Source organism: Ochlerotatus camptorhynchus, unplaced genomic scaffold, assembly GCF_037179485.1.
Source record: "Ochlerotatus camptorhynchus isolate MF236.1 unplaced genomic scaffold, CSIRO-AGI_Acam_v1.1 ptg000379l, whole genome shotgun sequence".
Lineage (NCBI taxonomy): Eukaryota > Metazoa > Arthropoda > Insecta > Diptera > Culicidae > Ochlerotatus > Ochlerotatus camptorhynchus.
This window is the reverse complement of record NW_027040867.1, coordinates 4,062,046-4,081,902: the sequence shown is the minus strand read 5'-3', so window position 1 is coordinate 4,081,902 and position 19,857 is coordinate 4,062,046. Positions and strand designations below refer to the sequence as shown.

General features: G+C 36.7%; 1 protein-coding gene and 1 long non-coding RNA gene across 2 annotated transcripts in view; one reads left to right on the top strand and one right to left on the bottom strand.

The window, feature by feature from the left end:
• Positions 1 to 19,857, bottom strand: part of LOC135710379 (uncharacterized) — a 163,238-nt gene that overhangs the window by 60,804 nt on the left and 82,577 nt on the right. The window lies entirely within an intron of this gene.
• fusl (fuseless) overlaps positions 7,446 to 19,857 on the top strand; it is a 46,988-nt gene continuing 34,576 nt past the window's right edge. Inside the window, exon 1 of the mRNA XM_065232924.1 lies at positions 7,446 to 7,962. Coding sequence (XP_065088996.1) covers positions 7,545 to 7,962 — 418 coding nt within the window. The 5' untranslated portion in view covers positions 7,446 to 7,544. The remainder of the gene's footprint in view (positions 7,963 to 19,857) is intronic.

Genomic DNA, 19,857 nt, shown 5'->3' with positions numbered 1-19,857 from the left:
GTAATTCGTACTTTCGGCCATTTGTAATTCGGCCATTCGTCATTCGGCCATTTGTCATAAGACCCTCCCAAGGAATAAGTTCCTTAGGAACTATCATCAAATTTCAAAACTATTGAAAATTATTCAAGGTCCCGTATAGTGATGTTTTTCAAATCCGTTATTTTGTAAAATAGCAAGAAAAATACTCAATGTCTGACATAATGAAAATGTGTCTTTATTTTAGGTTTTTGAAAATTTATCCAAGTACACCCAACCGTGGGATGTAATATTTGCTTACAATAATGAAGGATTCTTCATCTTATGATATTAGTGGAGACTGCATGAACGTAGGAATAAATATACTTAGCTGAGGGCCAATGCAAGAAAATTGAGACCGAAAAATTTGGAGTTTATTACTAGTTAAATGAAACATGTCGAAAAAAAAAATTAAAAAAGGACTCGAACCACGAACGTGGCGATTATCAGACCTGTGCTTTCTCCACTGCTCACCCCATGCTTCGGAGCATTGAGTTAAAAGCTAGTAAGAAGCACTCACAGTCAGGCATGGAAAATCATTTACATTCATTTCATGCAATCATTTACATTCATTTGTCTCTAACTTTTTTCATCAACAGCAATCCGCAAAATGATGTAGAGAGCTTTAGTAGGTTTTGTTATTAGCTACAACTTTTGACCATAACTCAAATCTGTATATCTTATGCATCACGAATTAGAGCGGGCAGAACTTGTTACTGTTTTTCAGTGAATGTAAAATACATTCACTGAAAAACAGAAGTGGCTTCTGTTCGCTCTGGTTTTTCATACATAAGACATACGGATTTGAGTTCTTAACAAAAATTGGTATGCCGTCCATACATTATTTTGTGGAATTCTGTAGATGAAAAAAGCTAGGGGCAAATGAATGTAAATTAATGCACGAAATGAATGCAAATGATTTTCCATGCCTGCTCACAGTACGATAACTCGTATGATTTTTTTGCTGAACGGAAAATGGAGAGAATCGTGAAATTTCTAATCCCAACAGCTCTACTTTCAATTACCATATAGCTGATTGGAAGCAATATCCAACATTTAAGGACTATAATTTCGATCCAAACATGCCTTTGAAAACCAAAAATGATATTCATTATGCTCTTGAAGCTATGACTAAAGGGTGATACGGTCAAAATTTGGTCAAGGGAAAACGCGTGTAAATCAGTGAAATCGTTTATTTAAAAAATCAAATTAAATTTCTTTTTCAAGTTCAATTAGTATAAAATTCAGAAAAAATATTCAGTTAGGCTTCCGCTTTTCCAAATCCGAATTGCCGGGCCTTACGCTTGACCCCTGCCATCAGATTTTGTACAGCCACCTTGTCCACCTTCTTCGCCGCAGAAAGCCAGTTTGCCTTGAACTGCTGCTCGCCCTTAGCAGTTTTTTTGGTCTTCTTTAGGTTCCGCTTGACAATAGCCCAGTATTTCTCAATTGGGCGGAGCTCTGGCGTGTTGGGAGGGTTCTTGTCCTTGGGAACCACCTGCACGTTGTTGGCGGCGTATCACTCCATGGCCTTTTTACCGTAATGGCAAGATGCCAAATCCGGCCAGAACAGTACGGAACAACCGTGTTTCTTCAGGAAAGGCAGCAGACGTTTATTCAAACACTCTTTCACGTAAATTTCTTGGTTGACAGTCCCGGAAGCTATGAAAATGCTGCTTTTCAAGCCACAGGTACAGATGGCTTGCCAAACTAGATATTTCTTTGCGAACTTTGACAGTTTCATGTGCTTGAAAACATCTGCTACCTTTCCCCTTCCTTTTGCCGTATAAAACTCCTGTCCCGGAAGCTGCTTGTAGTCGGCTTTGACGTAGGTTTCGTCGTTCATTACCACGCAGTCAAACTTCGTCAGCATCGTCGTGTACAGCCTCCGAGATCGCGCTTTGGCCGTCGTATTTTGTTTATCATCGCGATTTGGAGTCACTACCTTCTTGTAAGTCGATAGTCCGGCTCGTTTTTTGGCTCGATGCACGGTTGTAGACGATACACCCAGCTTATTTGCGGCATCTCGGAGAGAGAGGTTAGGGTTTCGCTTGAAACTACCGGCAACTCTCTTTGTCGTCTCAGCGGCTTCCGGGTTTCGATTTCCCCCGATCCAGACTTCCTGGCTGTCGACAAACGTTCCCCAAACACTTTAATTACATTTGTAACGGTTGATTTGGCAACTTTTAGCGATTTTGCCAACTTTGCGTGCGAGTAGCTCGGATTTTCGCGATGCGCGAGCAAAATTTTGATACGCTGCTCTTCTTGCTTGGACGGCATTTTGACAACTGAAGAGTGAATTCCAAAATCAAAATAGGAGCAACATTCTACACACACACACCTTCAAAATGAGGGGTGTTCAGGTTTTTTAAATGCAAAATTGAAAGAAATACGTCAAGTTGATATTGACCAAATTTTGACCGTATCACCCTTTACTTCTATAGTTGAAGCATTAGCTGCGTCAGTACCTAAATGCGAGGTTAAATTCGATTCAATTATAATAGACGACGATCTTCAGCTCTTGATCCGTCTGAAAAATGTCCGTAGACGGATATATCAAAGAACATGTAGTTCTGCCATGAAAGTTATCTGGTGGTATTTGCAAAAACAAATTAAAACGCGATTCTCCACCCTGAGGAACACAACTTTTGAAAATAATGTTTTTTAATAAGATCCGAGTTCCAAACCCTTTTGAAAGCTCACAAAAATTGAGAAAAAAACCTCAAAAACCTATTGCAGCGCTTAAAGAAGGTGGTAAAATTTCGATCGTAAATTCGGAAAAAGCTCAGAAACTTGCTAGGCAATTCGAGAGTTCCCATAATTTCAGATTGGGTCTTGCTAGTCCTATTGAGAATCAGGTTGCTCGTGATTATCTGAATATTTTCTCTAGGGAAAATATTTTTGATGATTCCTGAGGGGCTGATTTGGACTAGTAAGATCTATAACTAAATTGTTTCAAAATTTAAAAAAAAAACTTAATTTTTGTAGATGAGCAGTTTGGATTTTGTCATGGGCATTCAACTACTCATCAACTCTTAAGAGCTACCAATTTAATTCGTTCAAACAAATCTGAAGGCTGCTGAACTGGAGTTGCTTTTCTAGACATAGAAAAAGCATTGTATAGTGTTTGGCATAAAGCCAAAGCTTTTTTTCATGATTTGTTTTTCGTCGATCTTGTTTTCCGTGCTGAGCACAAACGCTACCGACGCCATAGAGGCAGCTCCCACACCTGGAGCCTACCTATCGACCCATCAACTCATGAACCAGGGACCAACGGCTTTACTTCTCTTCCGAAGGAAGGCGTGATCAGAGATGTTATGCCTCAGAAAATACCGACGACGCCAACTGGGTTGATCCCCGGCCTGTTGAGGTGAGAGGTAATCACCCTTACCACTACACCACCACCGGCGCCGCTGATTGCCAAATTGAAAAATAAAATTTTCCACTCTAAATATATTATAAATATAGTTCAAAACTATTTAAGGGGTTACGCCACCCTAGAATACAGAAAAATGCACCAACTTCATTAATTTTTTTTTTTTGTTATTTAATAAAGTCACATACTAAATTAACTTATATGGGCTTATAGTACACATAATTAGGGGTGCTTACAGTATTTTTTCGTAAGGGGCAACCATGTGTGGCAGTTGGCAGCACTGCGAGTTCCTGGCCCTGCTTTTCGTGTAGTGTTACACGGCCCACACTTTCTTCGTCGTAAATATGAACCTAGAACAAAAACGAGTGGTTTTTCTTATTTTATATAAGAATACCTAGAGAAGTACATACGGAGATGAAAATTTTTTAAATTTTACGCAAATGAGACTTGTTTTTGCAAAAAATCAGTTTTTTCGCCTGAAATTTGTTTCTAAAATTGTTTACCACAATTGCATTTTTTGATCAATTGAAAAGTTCGTATGTACTTCTCTAGATAATTAATCAGAAAATGCAATCGTCAAAGTCTAGATCAAATTGAGTCAAAATTGCAGATGCTATCGTGTGGGCCGCGGAGAGAAACGTACATTTCGTCGCCTGGCGGCCCGAACCGTTCAGGTGCGTAATGCAAAGTTTTGTAATTTCGCTTATAACTTTCGGAATTTTAATTTGTTCGACATGGAACCAATTGTCCCTTATTCTTGACACTTCAGAGTACCTTTTTATGTAAAAAAAATCGTTTTTTTTTGAAAATCCTAGGGTGGCGTAACCCCTTAACTAACAGAACTCTTCACTTCGGACCTCCCTTCACTTCACAAATCTTTGTTCGCCGATGACACAGGCATTTCCGCTACAGGAAGAAGTCTTCGTGTTATTTGCAGCATACTGCAGAAAACTTTAGATATTTTCTCTTCTTATTTACAAAAATGGAAGATTTCTTTAATATTCCCACACAAGCGTAGAGCTTCTTTTTTGAAACCTAAGAGTAGTCAGTGAACGGAGTTCCAAATTCCTGGTCAAACCACGTGAAATATATTGGACTAGTACTTGACCAAATATTAACCCTTAAAGATTTTTTTCCTTGATTTGTTTTTCGTCGATCTTGTTTTCCGTACTAAGTACCAATGCTACCACCGCCAGGGAGGCAGCTCCACCACCTGATAAGAGATTTTATGCCTTTGAAAATCCCGGCGGCGCCTACTGTGATTGAACCCAGGCCCTTTGGGTGATAGGCAATCATGCTTACCACCACACCACCGACGCCGCTTATCCTGTATGATGATTTACGGAGCTCTTTCAGAGAGTTGACAAAGTACTAATATCTTAAAACTCTTACAACTTGAAAAAAGTAGATAGAAATTTATTATCACCATATATTTTTCATCTTTCAAAGATAGTGAATGATAATTAGAACATTGGTTATGGAATGTTTTAGGATTTTAGATACTTTTCATGTGATTTGTGTAAACAAATTATACATTTTTTTTACCATTTTATGCAAAATTCAGCCACATTTTTTTTCTCGACGCCATTTCACAAAAATTCAATGAAATTCTATAATTTATATTTCATCGAAAGTTCGATATGACTGGTCGTTTTTCGGCACACAGCTTAACACATTTTGTTCTAATTTAGTGATCTGACAAGTTCACAGGATAAGGGCTTTAGTCTAAATGCTTCCACAAATATTCACTTGACAAGAGAGAGAGAGATAGAAAATATTTTTTTTTTTGTTTTTTGTTAATGCGTTTTTTGTAACAACTAACTTTGAATGTGCATTAAAAAGTTATGAGTTTGACAATCAATAATTTAAGCATTACATAATTTTGTTTTGTTTCACATATCTAGAATAAACAATACGGATCCGACATAAAATAAAAAACCTACGGGCATTTTTCGGTGTCCATTTTATAAAGTGAACAGTTCTTAAATGAAAAATGAAAAAGAACCCCAACATATTATTGCAAATTTGAAAAGTGCGATAAACTACCTATACAAATTGATCAAGAATTTATCATTTAAGTAGTTCAAAACGATTTGGTGAGCGGTTATGTTGCGTGTAGTCACAACTTTTTACACTCCTCAACAACTACTCACCAAAAAGTGTTGAGGTATTCAAATCAGAAATTCTTTATCAATTCATGTAGAAAACACAACGCACTTTACAAATATGCATTTTTATTTATAAGTTACTTTTAATTTTATTCCGTTACAGTTCAAAAACTGACAGAAGACAAAATGTGTCAAATCCTGATTTAAAGTGCTCTCAATCACCAACTGTCGAAGTTATCAAGAAACGCTAGTTGAGGGCAGGTGCAAAGGTTCAGTTTGAACGAAAAAACCATGGAAAACAAGGACCAGCACTTTGGTTAAGCATATACCTATGATTTCCATTACATTTGCTAGCAAAAGTAATAAACTTGAATCCGTTGGAAGCGTGTGTTTAACTGTAATCAAAATACTTAAGAATAATCAGCAATTTACCGATAGCTTAAAACTTAAAATTTGTGTGCTCCTCCAAAGTAGAATTCCATAAATTAAAAATTCCAGATTTTTTTTTTCATTTTGAACATAATTTTCAGGATCATGAAGTCACCCCGAAACCGACTATGACTCACAGTCCCTTCTGGAGGTTCCCTACTCAACACCTCATTCACAGTCCCTTCTGGAGCAAAGGACCTTTTGTCCAATGTGGCCTGAGAAACCCAATATCAATCAAGACTTTCAATTGTCTTGTTTTTTAATTATTAACTAACTGAAACAACACACGTTTTTCTCTGCTCTGCTGTGATTTAATGACTCCTTTGGTATGCTTATACTAAAAAACTAATTCTAGGCATTTTTCGGGGGCATTCGGTACTCCATAGTTAGGGTTGATGCATATATTATGTCACGCTCTAGGGGGAGAAGGGGGTCTAAGATTTTGCGACAAGCAACGCATTAGGTATAGGAAAAACGTAACGATAGGGTGGGCGGGTAAATTTCTCCTCGGTTTAGCGTGACATAATTAATGCATGGGCCCTTAGCAAATAGGTGAACTCTCTACCCCACCTTTGAATTTAAATTCAAAGTATTTTCAAAATGAAAAGGTTTCTTCAAAATCCTTCAACCTCATCAAAACTTGTGGGTTTTTAAGATGGATCGATAAAAATTTGTTCAGAAATGACAGAATTATGATAGTTTTAGCTTTTTTCAGTATCAGACGTTGAGTGCTAAAGGTCAACTGTTGATTTTTATCTGTATTTTACTTCCACTTTTATCTTGAATATCACTATGGAAGATCTTCAAATGCAATAGTTTTGCATACTTAATACACTTCCATAAGAGGCTGACACATTCCAATCATGTCTATGTCCATACTATACCTCATATCGTGAAATAGTAAAAATACACTCATTGGTTGAACTAATAGCTCACATTCATCACCGCCATTCTAACGCAACAGTTGGTCGATCCTAGTCGGGACCTTTGTTCGAGGTGATTACCATCGGAAAATGCGCCTGACAGCAAGACATCCGAGGCATAGTGCGAATTGGAATGAGTCCATTTACACCCATCATCATCGGTATTGCTGTTTTGACTTCCATCAAGCGGATAGACATCAGTCCTCTAGTCTAACTATCCATTTGACACATTAGGAGCTTCAGTTTCAATATTCAACCAGCAGTACCGCACCGACAGGCACCAAGTCCGGATGTATCCTGTGGAGCTGGCTAGGAATAAGTATAGCAGCTTTAAGGAGATACTCCCGGTCCTTGAAGCGAGTTTCACTAAAAAACGACAAATCATTGCAATTATATGAGCTAAATCAACGCCCTTTACCTAATTTACCGTGAAATAAAGTGTAAATTGCTTAAGATAGCATCCAGTTCCACTGATTATATTTGACTGCAATATTAACATCTGAAACGACAGCCGTAAAATGTTTATTGCTTTAAACATTATCACCTACAACAAGCTTCACAATTAGAGCGACGATTTGGCTAAGTAATCGCACAGTGGATTTTAGTGATACTGTACTCCTCCAGCGAGAATGATCTGCTCCAGTAGTGCTCCAGTCAGTGATTGGTGAAGTGTAGTGAAATTCTTACTCAAAAATGGCGGATCTACCAAAGAATGATTCGATCATATTTATGAATCTCAACAGTCACCACCATCATGAAGAGCGAAGCACATGCATGAAAAGGATACTTCATGTCAGTGATACATTGCTGTCGTTGTTCGTGATAAGCCCACTGGCAGTCAGCCACTGGCGCGGAACCTGGGGCTACATGGATCAGAAGCAGGAGTACTTTCCGGCTTGGCATTGCTTCCTGCTTGGATCGGTACTTCACACGATGTTTGCCATACTTCGAGAACCGTTGCAGGCTGAATTCTCCAAACCCAGCAACGGAGTGAAAAATCGCTGGAAAACTGTTCTAAGATTTGTGGTGACCAAAGTGTACACTTACGTTTTTAGCATTAGCTGCATCATGCACTGGCGCGGTGGTTGGGAAGTGATGAAAATGTACTTAGGTGGGTATCTAATGTTAGGCACATGGAAAGAGCTGTTATCATGATCATTATCAATCCACAACCGTGCTTCTATTTATAGGCTGTTGACTAAAATGGAATAGAATATGTCACATGTTAAATGTGCTAAAGACTTTCCCGTCAAAATATCATGCACATATCGCACAAAAAAACGAATCAACAAACGGAGACGGTTAACAAACAGCAGAAATTTACGTTCTTTGAACCTACCAAATTATGTATTTGGATATTAGCGGCAAAACACGATTTCAAAACAATCTGGACAATCGGTCTGTTGCAAAGCACAGCATAAAATTTCAAATTTAGTTTATAGATAATACCGAATCTGGATTCATTTAATTTTCTGGAATAATTGAAGTACATATAACCTACAATTTGAAAAATAAAATGCAGCAATAAATAATAAATATATATCTATTTTGCTTTCTACAATGCAATAAATTTGAAATAAAATCCAGATCATTTTCCCATCGTGTACACACTTAGTTTTTTTCTACCGAGCTCGGCTGTGCAAATCTCGGTAAAAATAAGTTTCACTGGGATCTCAGTAAAAGTGACATTTGATTGCTGAGTCTCGGATAGTGCTTAGCTGAATCTCAGCAAACAAATGAAATGTTTGCTGAGATCTCAGTAAAACTTTTTTTTTTTTTGAGATTTGCACAGCCGAGCTCGGTAGAAAAAACTTAGTGTGTAGGTTCATTTGCTTGCAAGATTATTTAGTACTGGCCATACTCAGCTGCACCCTTTTCACAAGTGAAAGTAGGTATATCAATGCTCTCCGTAATTAAAATTTACCTGTTTCGCTGGGGTAGATTTACCAGTCATGGCTATATGTTCCTATGAGGTGTGTTCTAAACAAGTTTTAGTTTGTTTCTTCAAATCCGACAGATGAAGACCGCGTGTTTATGTATAGATATTTTCAAAAAATTGTCGATTTCTCTTCAAACATTGTTTTATGCGGTGAGAAAATGTCTACATTTTTATCTTTTTAGAAATAGCGACATTTTGCAGGAGCCTCAGATAGCGTAGTCAGTGAAAGCATGGTATTACCGGCGGGTTCGATTCCCGGGCCATTCTGAAATATCTTTCAGATTGGAAATGTACTCGACTTCTTTGGACATAGAGCATCATTGTGCTTGCCACACAATATACAAATTCATGCATGCCTAGAAGAAGAAAAATAAGAACAAGAACACATTATATAAGAGTCATTCCATCTCAACTGACCGAATAATTCCATCGACCCACTCGGATTCAAACCAAAATTGGTGGGGCTACTACTTTTAAAAATAAACACCAATTTTCATTTTCACATATCTCTGGAATCACGACATTAGGTAACATTTTTGAAGCATTTTGAACGTACAGTTGTACAGTGTTGCAAACTCTACAATTTTGTCATTTGTAAAATTAAAATGCAAATATCTCGAAATGTCTTCACTTTTTTATGTGCCAAAGTGTTCTCTTTTTTCTCGAATTTTATAGCTTTTACTGCAATTTAATTCGCCTGGTACGTATTTATTTACTGATCATTGTTTTAGTTTTGTAAGATATTCAGTTTTTTGAAAAAAAAAAACAAAAAGTTAGTGAGCTTATATATTGCATATTGTTCACTTTTATTGAAAATATTTTATTAATTTAATTTCATGAGTCTGAGATGAATTTTGACGCATATTGAAATTAATCTAAAATTTTGTTAGGTATCTGAACATGACACCATTTTCAAAACAATCCCGTTATCGGTTGTAGATGTTGCTGAATGCTTTTCACGATTTCCAAGTTTTTACACACATCCCAAGTAACCACAGGCACGTTATTTTGCCTTTATTGGCCATATAAAGGCCTCATCAGAACTTAAAAATACTGCAGGGTGGCAAGTGAATTTCTGATTTTAAATTCCTGGTTTTTTCCCGGTTTTCCTAGTTTCTTCTACAAAAATTCCTGGTTTTTGAACAAAGCCTTAAATCTATCAGTTTTGCAGATTTCCTTCAATTTTTCTACATGAGAGAAATGTCTTAAGTACATTTTATATGTATTTAGTGAAATACTTCAAATTATATGCTTCGTATGCAAACTAAACTTCAAATTATATGCTTCGTATGCAAACTAAAACAGAAGTAAAATAATTATTCCATTACGTATATTCAACGTTCGCTGAGTTGTGTCAACTTTTCTCCAACCAAAGGACAATCGCTAACTAAAATGCATATCATTTTTCAAACCTGATAATAAAAAAATATTTAAAATACATCAGTGAACCAGTGGGCACTCATGTCAACAAATTGAAATTAAATTATGACAGATAAATATCCATTAACTGAGTATTTGTTTCAGTCCAAGGTTTTCCACTTAGCTAACGTCTACTGTAATCAAGCGGCTTAAGGCCAATTTCTTGACCTCCGCTCAAGACTTAATCCTGGTTTAACTAAATGGGTACATTGATCCTTATTGGCGATATTGGCATTTATATGTCATCAACACTCCGAACCCGAAGCATCGGTAAAATATGTAACGGCAAACTTGCAATGTTTGAAAAATCATAGCTCAGCCATTTATTGACCAATTTCAAGTTTATTGGCACCATCTGAAATTAAATACATTAAAAATTTATTCGGTATCAATAGATTTAAAATCCATTGATAAATTGTAGAGCAATTATTTTTCAAACATTGCCAATTTTCCGCTACACATTTTACCGGAGTGATAAAAAAGGGTAACAGTTTTCATTCATCAACGAAATCTAATGAAAGCTCGTACTATCTCTTGTCAATCACGTATCCAGCACCGATAGACCAGTGCACGTAGATGTCAAATTTGACAACTTCGGGTGGTTTGTTTTGGTTCACATTCGTAGTTATCTGTTCCCATCACTTTTACTCTGCTGTTAAGGTGATTCCTTGAAGAGTCCACAAATGGCCGCCACGTAGACTATACATGCACTTCCACTTCGAATTTTCAATTACACAAATCTCGGAAAAAAGTACCCCATTTCACCTGAAATTGCTACTTCATGTATGCTGCAGTGCAGCAAACGTATAGTAGCAATTTGAATGTTGCACGTGTCGTAGATGCTGATATTTGTGCACTTAAAGTTTCGAAGTGGTTCCGAGAATAAGGATGTCACAGCAATTCACCTTAAATAAAAGGAATACAACAAGACCAAATTGTGAGGTTAGGGACCGTGCACTGATCTATATGAGCTTTCATAGTGTTTATACTGAGGCTGTATTCCATTTGGTGAATTTTCACTTAAATTTAACAGAAGGAAAATTTTCAAACAAACCTGCTATTGTACCAGGCTTATTTCTGACCGACCAGGAATCAATTTTTACAAACACCTTCTCGAAAATAGGAAGGTCAACAACAGAGGGATTTTCGAACATCTTAATTTCTTTTCGAAGTGTCAAATTTAAATGAAAATTCACCAATTGGAACACAGTCTGAGAACATCGAGCAAAGTTGCGTTGTCATGACAGATGATCAGATTATCAAAGTGTATTGTATTCACATATATCTTAGCCATCGACATTTCACAAATAAGAAGACGCAACATCCGCAGCTGTCAAACATAAACACAACCGGATAGTAACTATCATTCTCCGAAGCCTCGGTTGAAGACAGATCGATCCCTCTTGATGCAATCGACCCGATCCGCTGGATTATCAATTGTATCAATACAATACTGAAACCACATGTAACCCTAGAATCTACTAAATAATTGTGGAGAAGGTGTCCTCATGAAATGAAATAGTGTAGTAACGGGTGTTCAATAAAAAATGAGAATGATTTCAGTGCCGTCCAGCGCTCTTGTGATAGCAGCGCGACTAAGTTGCTTCGTATGGCTGACCAGGGCCCCTTCTCCAATATTCATTGACGGTTTTTTGAAGAATAAACATTATGTTTTTAATAAAAAAATACTGAATTCGTTGAAAAAAAAAATTTTTTTGCGAGCTAGGGGAATTTACGTATTCTCGGCAACCTAAGCAGCGACCTTCTTTCTATAGCATTTTTCTCTAAGGAACGCACACATATGCAATATTGGTTTGTTTACAATCTTTTGCTGCCAGCTGCTCTAACAATTTCAGTCGAAAGAATTCTCAAAAACTGTTTTGAAACGCTTTTACAAAGCTCCAATCTTCTCTAGTGAGAGCGAGTATTGTCGGCAACCAGTTTTTCTTCGGCAACCGTTCCATTTGAACTGCATGTAAATCTGCTGTTCTATTATCGGCAACTCGAAATCAGCTACAATTTGTAGTGCGTGTGTTGCATTTCAAGAAAACCCTGCTAGATTGCTTTTTCTCAGTGGTAAAAATATAGTCAAATTGAAGCTGAAAGCATAAAGAATCGTTTGCATGCATTCAGCCAAGTTTTTCGTAAGAAAATCCAGTGAAAATAGTGTTTCAATTTGGGTTGCCGAAAATAGTCTGTCATGCCGAAGCCGTCATTTCCCCTATATGACTGAAAAAAATCTCATTTTTTATTGAACACCAATTAGTCCATAGGTTACTTCTTTTTTTTTTCTTTGGTTTGTTTTTTCCGTCGATCTTGTTTTCCGTGCTGAGCACCAATGCTACCGACGTGCCAGGAAGGCAGCTCCCACACCTGGACCCTACCTATCGACCCATCAACTCATGAACCGGGGACCAACGGCTTTACTTCCCATCCGAAGGAAGGCGTGATCAGAGATGTTATGCCTCAGAACATCCCGGCGGCGCCGACTGGGATTGAACCCAGGCCTACTGGGGTGAGAGGTTATCACGCTTACCACTACACCACCGGCGCCGTTGGCCATAGGTTACTTGGAGGATCTTATTTTGCCAATGCGCTGAAAAGCAGTTTTAATTTATTTTTCTATTCAAATATTTCTAAATTTCTTCAATTTATCTTGCGAACTTCCACCTGAATTGTTGTTTTGAATGTTTCCTTTCATATTTTATGTGTTGTCATGCGAACAAGGTCTTCAACTCGGTCTTCAAGGAACGATTTTGGTTCAGTGTTTGAAAATCCCAAAAGCAGCTGTAAGTGACGATTGTCAATTTCGGTTGTCAAATTTGACGCCAAATGCTAATTTTTCTCTGAACTGGCAATATACAGATATATTATTTTGCACGCATCACAAATAAATAGTAACGTCGTCATTTCAAACCGACATGCATCTGTAAATTATTATTTTCCTGGTTTTGCTTAAAAATTCCCGGGTTTTCCTGGCAAAACAAAATTCCTGATATTTTCCTGGTTTTCTTGTTTTATTTGCCACCTTGATACTGGTATGGCCGCTATTCAGCTGTATATGACCAAAATGGTGAAATAACGTGCCTATGGTTACTTCGGACGGTTTTCAAACAAAACACTGACCAGAAGTTTGAAAAGATCCCATTCATGAGATGAGAGCCGAGAGATAATCTAATAGAACACAACATTTTCTACTAGATGGTAGTGACTACAAACCTAATCTGAGTATATTTTGACACACCTCAGGTTACTTCTTTCATGGGTTCCAAAAATTGATTTTCGGCATCCTTATTCCTTGAAGAATTTTGTGTCAAAATGATAATTCGATACACAAAAGTCGTTACGAAGAAACAGTGGGAAATAGGGGACCTTGTCCGAGCAGGTATAAATATAACTCATATCAAACGCGTTTTTCTCAAAACCAATTTGTTTACCTTGCGGGATATCATAATACCACGTTAAACATTTTTTAATGTAATACCAAAATGTTCATACTTCAAGTGATAACTTTTAGGTGGATTATTCAAAATACACATTTTTTTTATCTAATAAGCTTGTATTCAGTAGAGGTTTCAATCCCACTCATAATCATTAGTCCATCATTTTTGTTTATCTGCCTTTCGAACCAGTGCATACTTTTGCCGCCTGTGTACTCTTGCTCCACTTTACTCTACAACCGTTGCTGACTATTTGAGATCAAGGCTAATTACTGTCTGTTATAGGCAACGCTGTTTATGATTCTATGGCCACAATTTTCCTTGTCAGAGGCCGGCAAGGTGAATGGAATTTTGGTTCGACATTTATTTAAGAAAAGTGCAGAGGACTGTACGACCCCTCATAAATGTCACAAGAATTTAGAAATTGTTCTTTGGGAAGGAAAACCATACGACACGCCCACCGGGTTGGTGAATTGACATATCATAAAATTTATTTAAGAGTCTTGCCTTTCAATGGAAGTTTTGTTCTACCTATCCTACCTATTCGATCTATATTTTGTTCCCTTATTTCTTTATTTTCATTACTCGAGGATCCTTTTTAAGCATATATGTTGAGTCCTGATATGAGGACGAACAAACACGGAATAAAACATGTTTGAATTGAGTTATATATTGTGTTCTGTTACAGCTTTACTGAAATGTTGTGTTGGACCTATCAATATTGTACCAAATTCGTATATCACATAATGGCAATTCAATCATGAAAAAGATATAATAAATTTATGAATATCACAAAGGTTATGCTATGGCCCATTAGGCTGATGCAAAATTTGAAATTTTCACTCAACAGTGCTCAACTGTTCCAAATCGGATCCTGATCAGCCTCCAAAAATGTTAACTCATTTGGCTAGAATATGGCTGCTAAAACCGTAACTTTTTACCTTCTCCTATATTTCTCTAGAAGAAAGATTGATAACTAAATTTACCAAGCTAAAACTGAGCTGAATGTCATTTTTCAGTCAAACTTCAAATGAAATAGTTATTAGTTATTTAAGCGGATTGTAATCTTATGACATGATCCAGTCGCTTCTTTGTTCGCCACACTGTATTCTGCAGTGTTACATAATAGCCATAATTTGCGTGCTCTATTATACGCACCAGAAACACCAATGTTGCCTCCTAAGCAGTTGATTGAGCTTCATCAGCGTCTTGAATCATTATTAACTATTACATTTAATTGAAACGTGGTTTTCAGCAAAATTGTAGCTGAGCAAATGTGTTTGGAGGATGATCAAGGTCCAATTCGGAACACTGTGGAGTGAAAATTTCGAATTTTACATTAGTATATAAGCACATTTATTAACAAATCTATTAGAGGAAGTGCACCAATTATGGCACTTCATAAAATTAGCTCCAGTTGAGGCATGTACCAGTTATGGCCTATGTTATTTAAATGGTTAGGGCCTTGTACTGATACTATTGCGTATATGGGGCTGTTTCATCATCTCATGATACTTTTCGTAGTTTTAAATAAAATTATGATTTCAATTTGATGTTGATAGCAAAACTTGTGTTCATTTCAAACTCCACTACTTTCCCATCCCAATATCCGAGTTCAATTCCAACAAAGGTCATTGGGGTTTTGTCAGGCAAATAATCTCTAGTCATGTTCTCGTTCAAAACCTAATTAAAGCCATTACACCCGACTCATGTGTTGATGTGTTCGATATGTAGCTGGAGTTGTCTGGTGAGGGGATTGGCACACGCAACAGGAACCAACGGAAAATATACAAGAGTACCGTAATGCACCGAAATCCTGACAAAGACCATAAATTCGGACATTTTTTAAAGTTGAATATTAATGCCTACCAGGTAAATTTTATCATGACTTCAAGTCATCGTTCAGAATCATCACTCATGTTTATTATGTTGCAAAGTAGACGTTATTAATTGAAAATGAAAATGTCCAGTTTAACGGGTCTAGTAAGCCAAATACATGTGTAGTAGGATGGTTCATCATTATCATTTTCCGGAACAATGTTTTTTAGGTTCCATTTGTGCAAAATTTGGGAACGATTGGTCGTAACCCGGCTTTCCGCATTGCATTTAAAAATTTTATGGAAATTAGTATGAGAAAACCTACTTTTTTGCATCTTTATTACTAGGGACCACAATTTTGCAAAAACCACGCATCTAAATACGTTAAAGTATAGCCCAGGAACTGCCTAACAACTTTGCTCAGAGGGGGCGACCCCGGCGTAGTGGTTAACATCCATACCTCTCACGCCAAAGTCACGAATTCAAATCTCACCCCCGGACAAGTCACGAATGACCCAAGAGTGTTAAAGTGACTATAATTAAAAAAAAAAAAAAAAAATTTGCTCAGAAATGTATTGTGCTAGAATGCCCATAAAAAAGTTATAGCTGTTCAAAAATCAATGTTCAACACTGCAGGTGTACCAATGAAAGTCAGACTCCAAATTCGAAGTTAATTATTTTATCGTTTTGGTATGTTCAGATGAAATATTCAAAAACAATAGATCTGTCTCATATGCGTTGTCGGAGGGGGATGGGGGGTTCACTCATATATATATATATAGAAGTAAAGTTTCAAAGTGAAATAGCTTCGGAGTTTCTTATCTTATCGTTTTGGTATGTTCAGATGAAGTATTCATAAACAATTTTTCAATTTCATAGGCATATTACGAGATGAGGGGGGGGGGGCTAACGTTACCCCCACCCCTTCACTCGTATAAATATAGGTAAGCCTTCAACTGCAATAACTTCGGTGTTTCTGATCTTGTCAAGTTGGTATGTTGAGATGTATTCAAAAACATGTGCTCCATTTAATAGGCGTAGTTAGATATTGGGGGGGGGGGGCTTACTGTATGCTTTCCGGCCTTCACTTATATCAATGAAAGTAAAGAAAAAGACAAAAATAACTTCGGAGTTTCCCATCTCTCGAGTTGGTAGGATGGGTTATTCAAAAACATTTGCTTAATTTCATAATATCAGTTGTAAAGCGAGTACTACCATTCTCTTCCCTACTCTGTTGGTGCAATATAAAATGTCAGATATATTCATACAAATATCATTGGATTGTAAAGATTATATTTCATTTTAATATATTCTACGATTTCTCAGGGTACTCTTTTCGATGTTGTTCTATCCCTTGAATCAAATATTGCTGTTGAGCTAGGTCTCGGGTGGATTTCTTGATAAGACAGAAATTAGCTTCACCCCTCATTCGGCCATATCGTTGACAACCATCAAGGAAGCAACTCGTTGTATCGCATTGAAATAATCTGTATCCTTACTCCACTCGTTTGCCGGTTTTTGCATGAAGCCGGTCGAAATTTCGAAAAGGAATCAGCACTGTAAGAAGTGAAGTTTGGCTTGGGAGCCCAACTGAAACTTAGCCCACTTAAAGTTAACCCAGCAAGCAAAATCCGACTCTACCTGTGTCTGAGACGAAACTGGTGAAGACAGTTTTCTTTTTTCTTTCGCTTTTTTTTTTGTTCTTGATGTACGACTACTTCTGTGTTTTCTATATGTGGGTGGCCCGAAAGGCAGCTCAATATTTCAAATAAAATCTTTGTTTAGAAATTAAAAATTTTCCAGCTGCTAATAATACAAACAACATTTCCTCACTAACAAATGAACCGACAAGTGTATATTAAATATTTATACTACAACAACTTTCTTTTTAAAAACTGCATACAGTAAGCCCTTCACCCTCCCCAATAGCCCCCCCCCCCCCTCCACCCACTGTCTAACAACACTTATGAGATTGAGCAAATGTTTTTGAATAATTCATCCTGAACATACCAAATCGATGAAATAAGAAACTCCGAAGTTATTTCAAGCTGAAACTATTGATTTGAGTGAGGGGGTTGGGGTATATTATTAACCCCTCCCCCCCCCCCCTCTTCAACTACACATATGAGATAGAGCAATTGTTTTTGAATAATTCATCTGAACATACCAAATCGGTAAGATAAGAAACTCCGATATTATTTCAGTTTGGAATCTGACTTCCATTGAGGGATTTTTGGTGTTTAATTCAAACCATAAATATTTGAATTGCTATAACTTTTTTTAGATACATTATAACACCGTACTTCCTGTGGAAAAGTTGTTAGGCACTTCCTGGACTATATTTATACATGCACGGTTCATGCAAATTTGTGGTCTCTAGGGATAAAAATGCAAAAAAAAGTTGGTTTTCTCATACTAATTTCCATACAAATTTCAAACGCAATGCGGAAAGCCGAGTTACAACCAAAAAAGGGTTGTTCTCAATTGGGGCGTTAAAGTTTGCGTTTATCCATATAACCCACTCTATTGTGTAGCCATGTAAAGAAGTAAGCTATCTTTCAAAAACCAACGAAAAATATGAGGGAAGGAGAAACATAGTGGAGTGTAAGGAGCATCCTGTACTTTAGCCTTAAATTTCTAATTGTTTATAAAACAATAATTGTATTATAGTAGGATCAATAACAATGTGATAATTAACCTACTATCAATCAATTTGTTTTGAACAATTACAAGATGATTTTACAAGTTGATTATCAAGACCAAATTTGATTCAAATGTCAAATAAAAGTCATGATGATGCAATAGTGTCACCTTTGTTCATCTCTCATGATTATTATTTTGCCAAGTGCATGTGATATTTAACTAAAAATGAAATGTCTTGATTAAAGACTGTCCATTAGACTGTCTCATTTTTTCGCGATGTTCTCAGATTTTTAATCCCTATCAAAAATGTACATCCTATATACCCCAATAGTCTCCCTGCAAAAAACACTGCACTTCGTGAAAAAAAAATTCTGTAGAAATGTCCATTACCGATGGTTTTTCCGGGAAATAAACCCTAAATATTCCGGAAAAATTAACCACTCAAAATTGTTTCAATTTTTTGATTCATATAACTATAACCAAAAAATGTCATTACATTCTGAAATCTTGCCGCCCATTTTGTCCAATAATTAAAAAATCATGTGATCCGGTGTAAAATAAAGTTGCTCTGTAAATCTTATGTAAAATGGGATATTTATGCGTGTAGAGTATAAGTAAAAAATCAAAATGGATTTGATATGTACATCTCTAGCTCAAAATTCACTCACTTGACACAATCAATTCATAAAAGTTCAACACAACACTGCATGTTGCATTTTTAAATATATTGTACAGCAAATATATGTTTCTAGTTGCGCAGAACTGTTGTTGAATAACTTAAAATAGAGCACAATTTCAAATGATCGATATACATGTTGTTACCAGCCTTCAAGGTTCAAAATTGATGCAAGTCACCCCGTCACATAATTCCCTTTAATTCTTCTCAATATTGCATTGGAATTCTCAATATTGCATTTTCAGAAGTCTTTATAAAATCTCTTTATAATTAACTTAAAGTTTACCTCGCAAATTCCTTGAAACAATCCTCAGATTCACTATGCTTAGAATTTTCAAAGAATTGTAGTCAAAATTTCCTTGGTGGTTTCAATAAAATTCAATCCAATCCTTAGAATTCTCCCCAGAGTTTCATAGATATTCTACCAACTCAGAATTTCTTTTGGAATTCTCCTGGATTTCTCCTTACAATCCCCTTGTAAATAAACTCATAACACCCTTAAAATTTGTCATTTAATTTTCCAGTAGTTCATCTGGCAAATCCCATGGAATTATATTCAGAACCTTGGAATTCCAATTGCCAATTTTCTACAATTAAGGAACTGCTTGTATACATTATGGAACAGTTCCCAGCGTGTTAATCAATAGGAAGTGTTCCATTATTGTGGAGAACGGGATCGTAGAAATTGACTCGTAGCATCATGTAACTTTCTTAAAATTGTATGTACACTATTATTTGCTTCAACAATAAACAATATCTCGTTCAACAATACTGCACTCTAGCCCAAAATAGCAGTTTGTCTGGAATCATCCTCCAAATGATAGTTAAGTGTGTTACAAAAAAAAACAATTGTATGGCGGTAACTCTGAAAAAACGTGATGGTAGCAGCGATGAACTTTGTGACGTTCATTTTCCATAGTCATTGCTAAGACATATTTTTAGCGGCGCCGGTAGTGTAGTGGTAAGCGTGATTGCCTCTCACCCCAGCAGGCCTGGGTTCACATCTCTAATCACGCCTTCCTTCGAAAGGGAAGCAAAGCCGTTGGTCCCCGGTTCATGAGTTGATGGGTC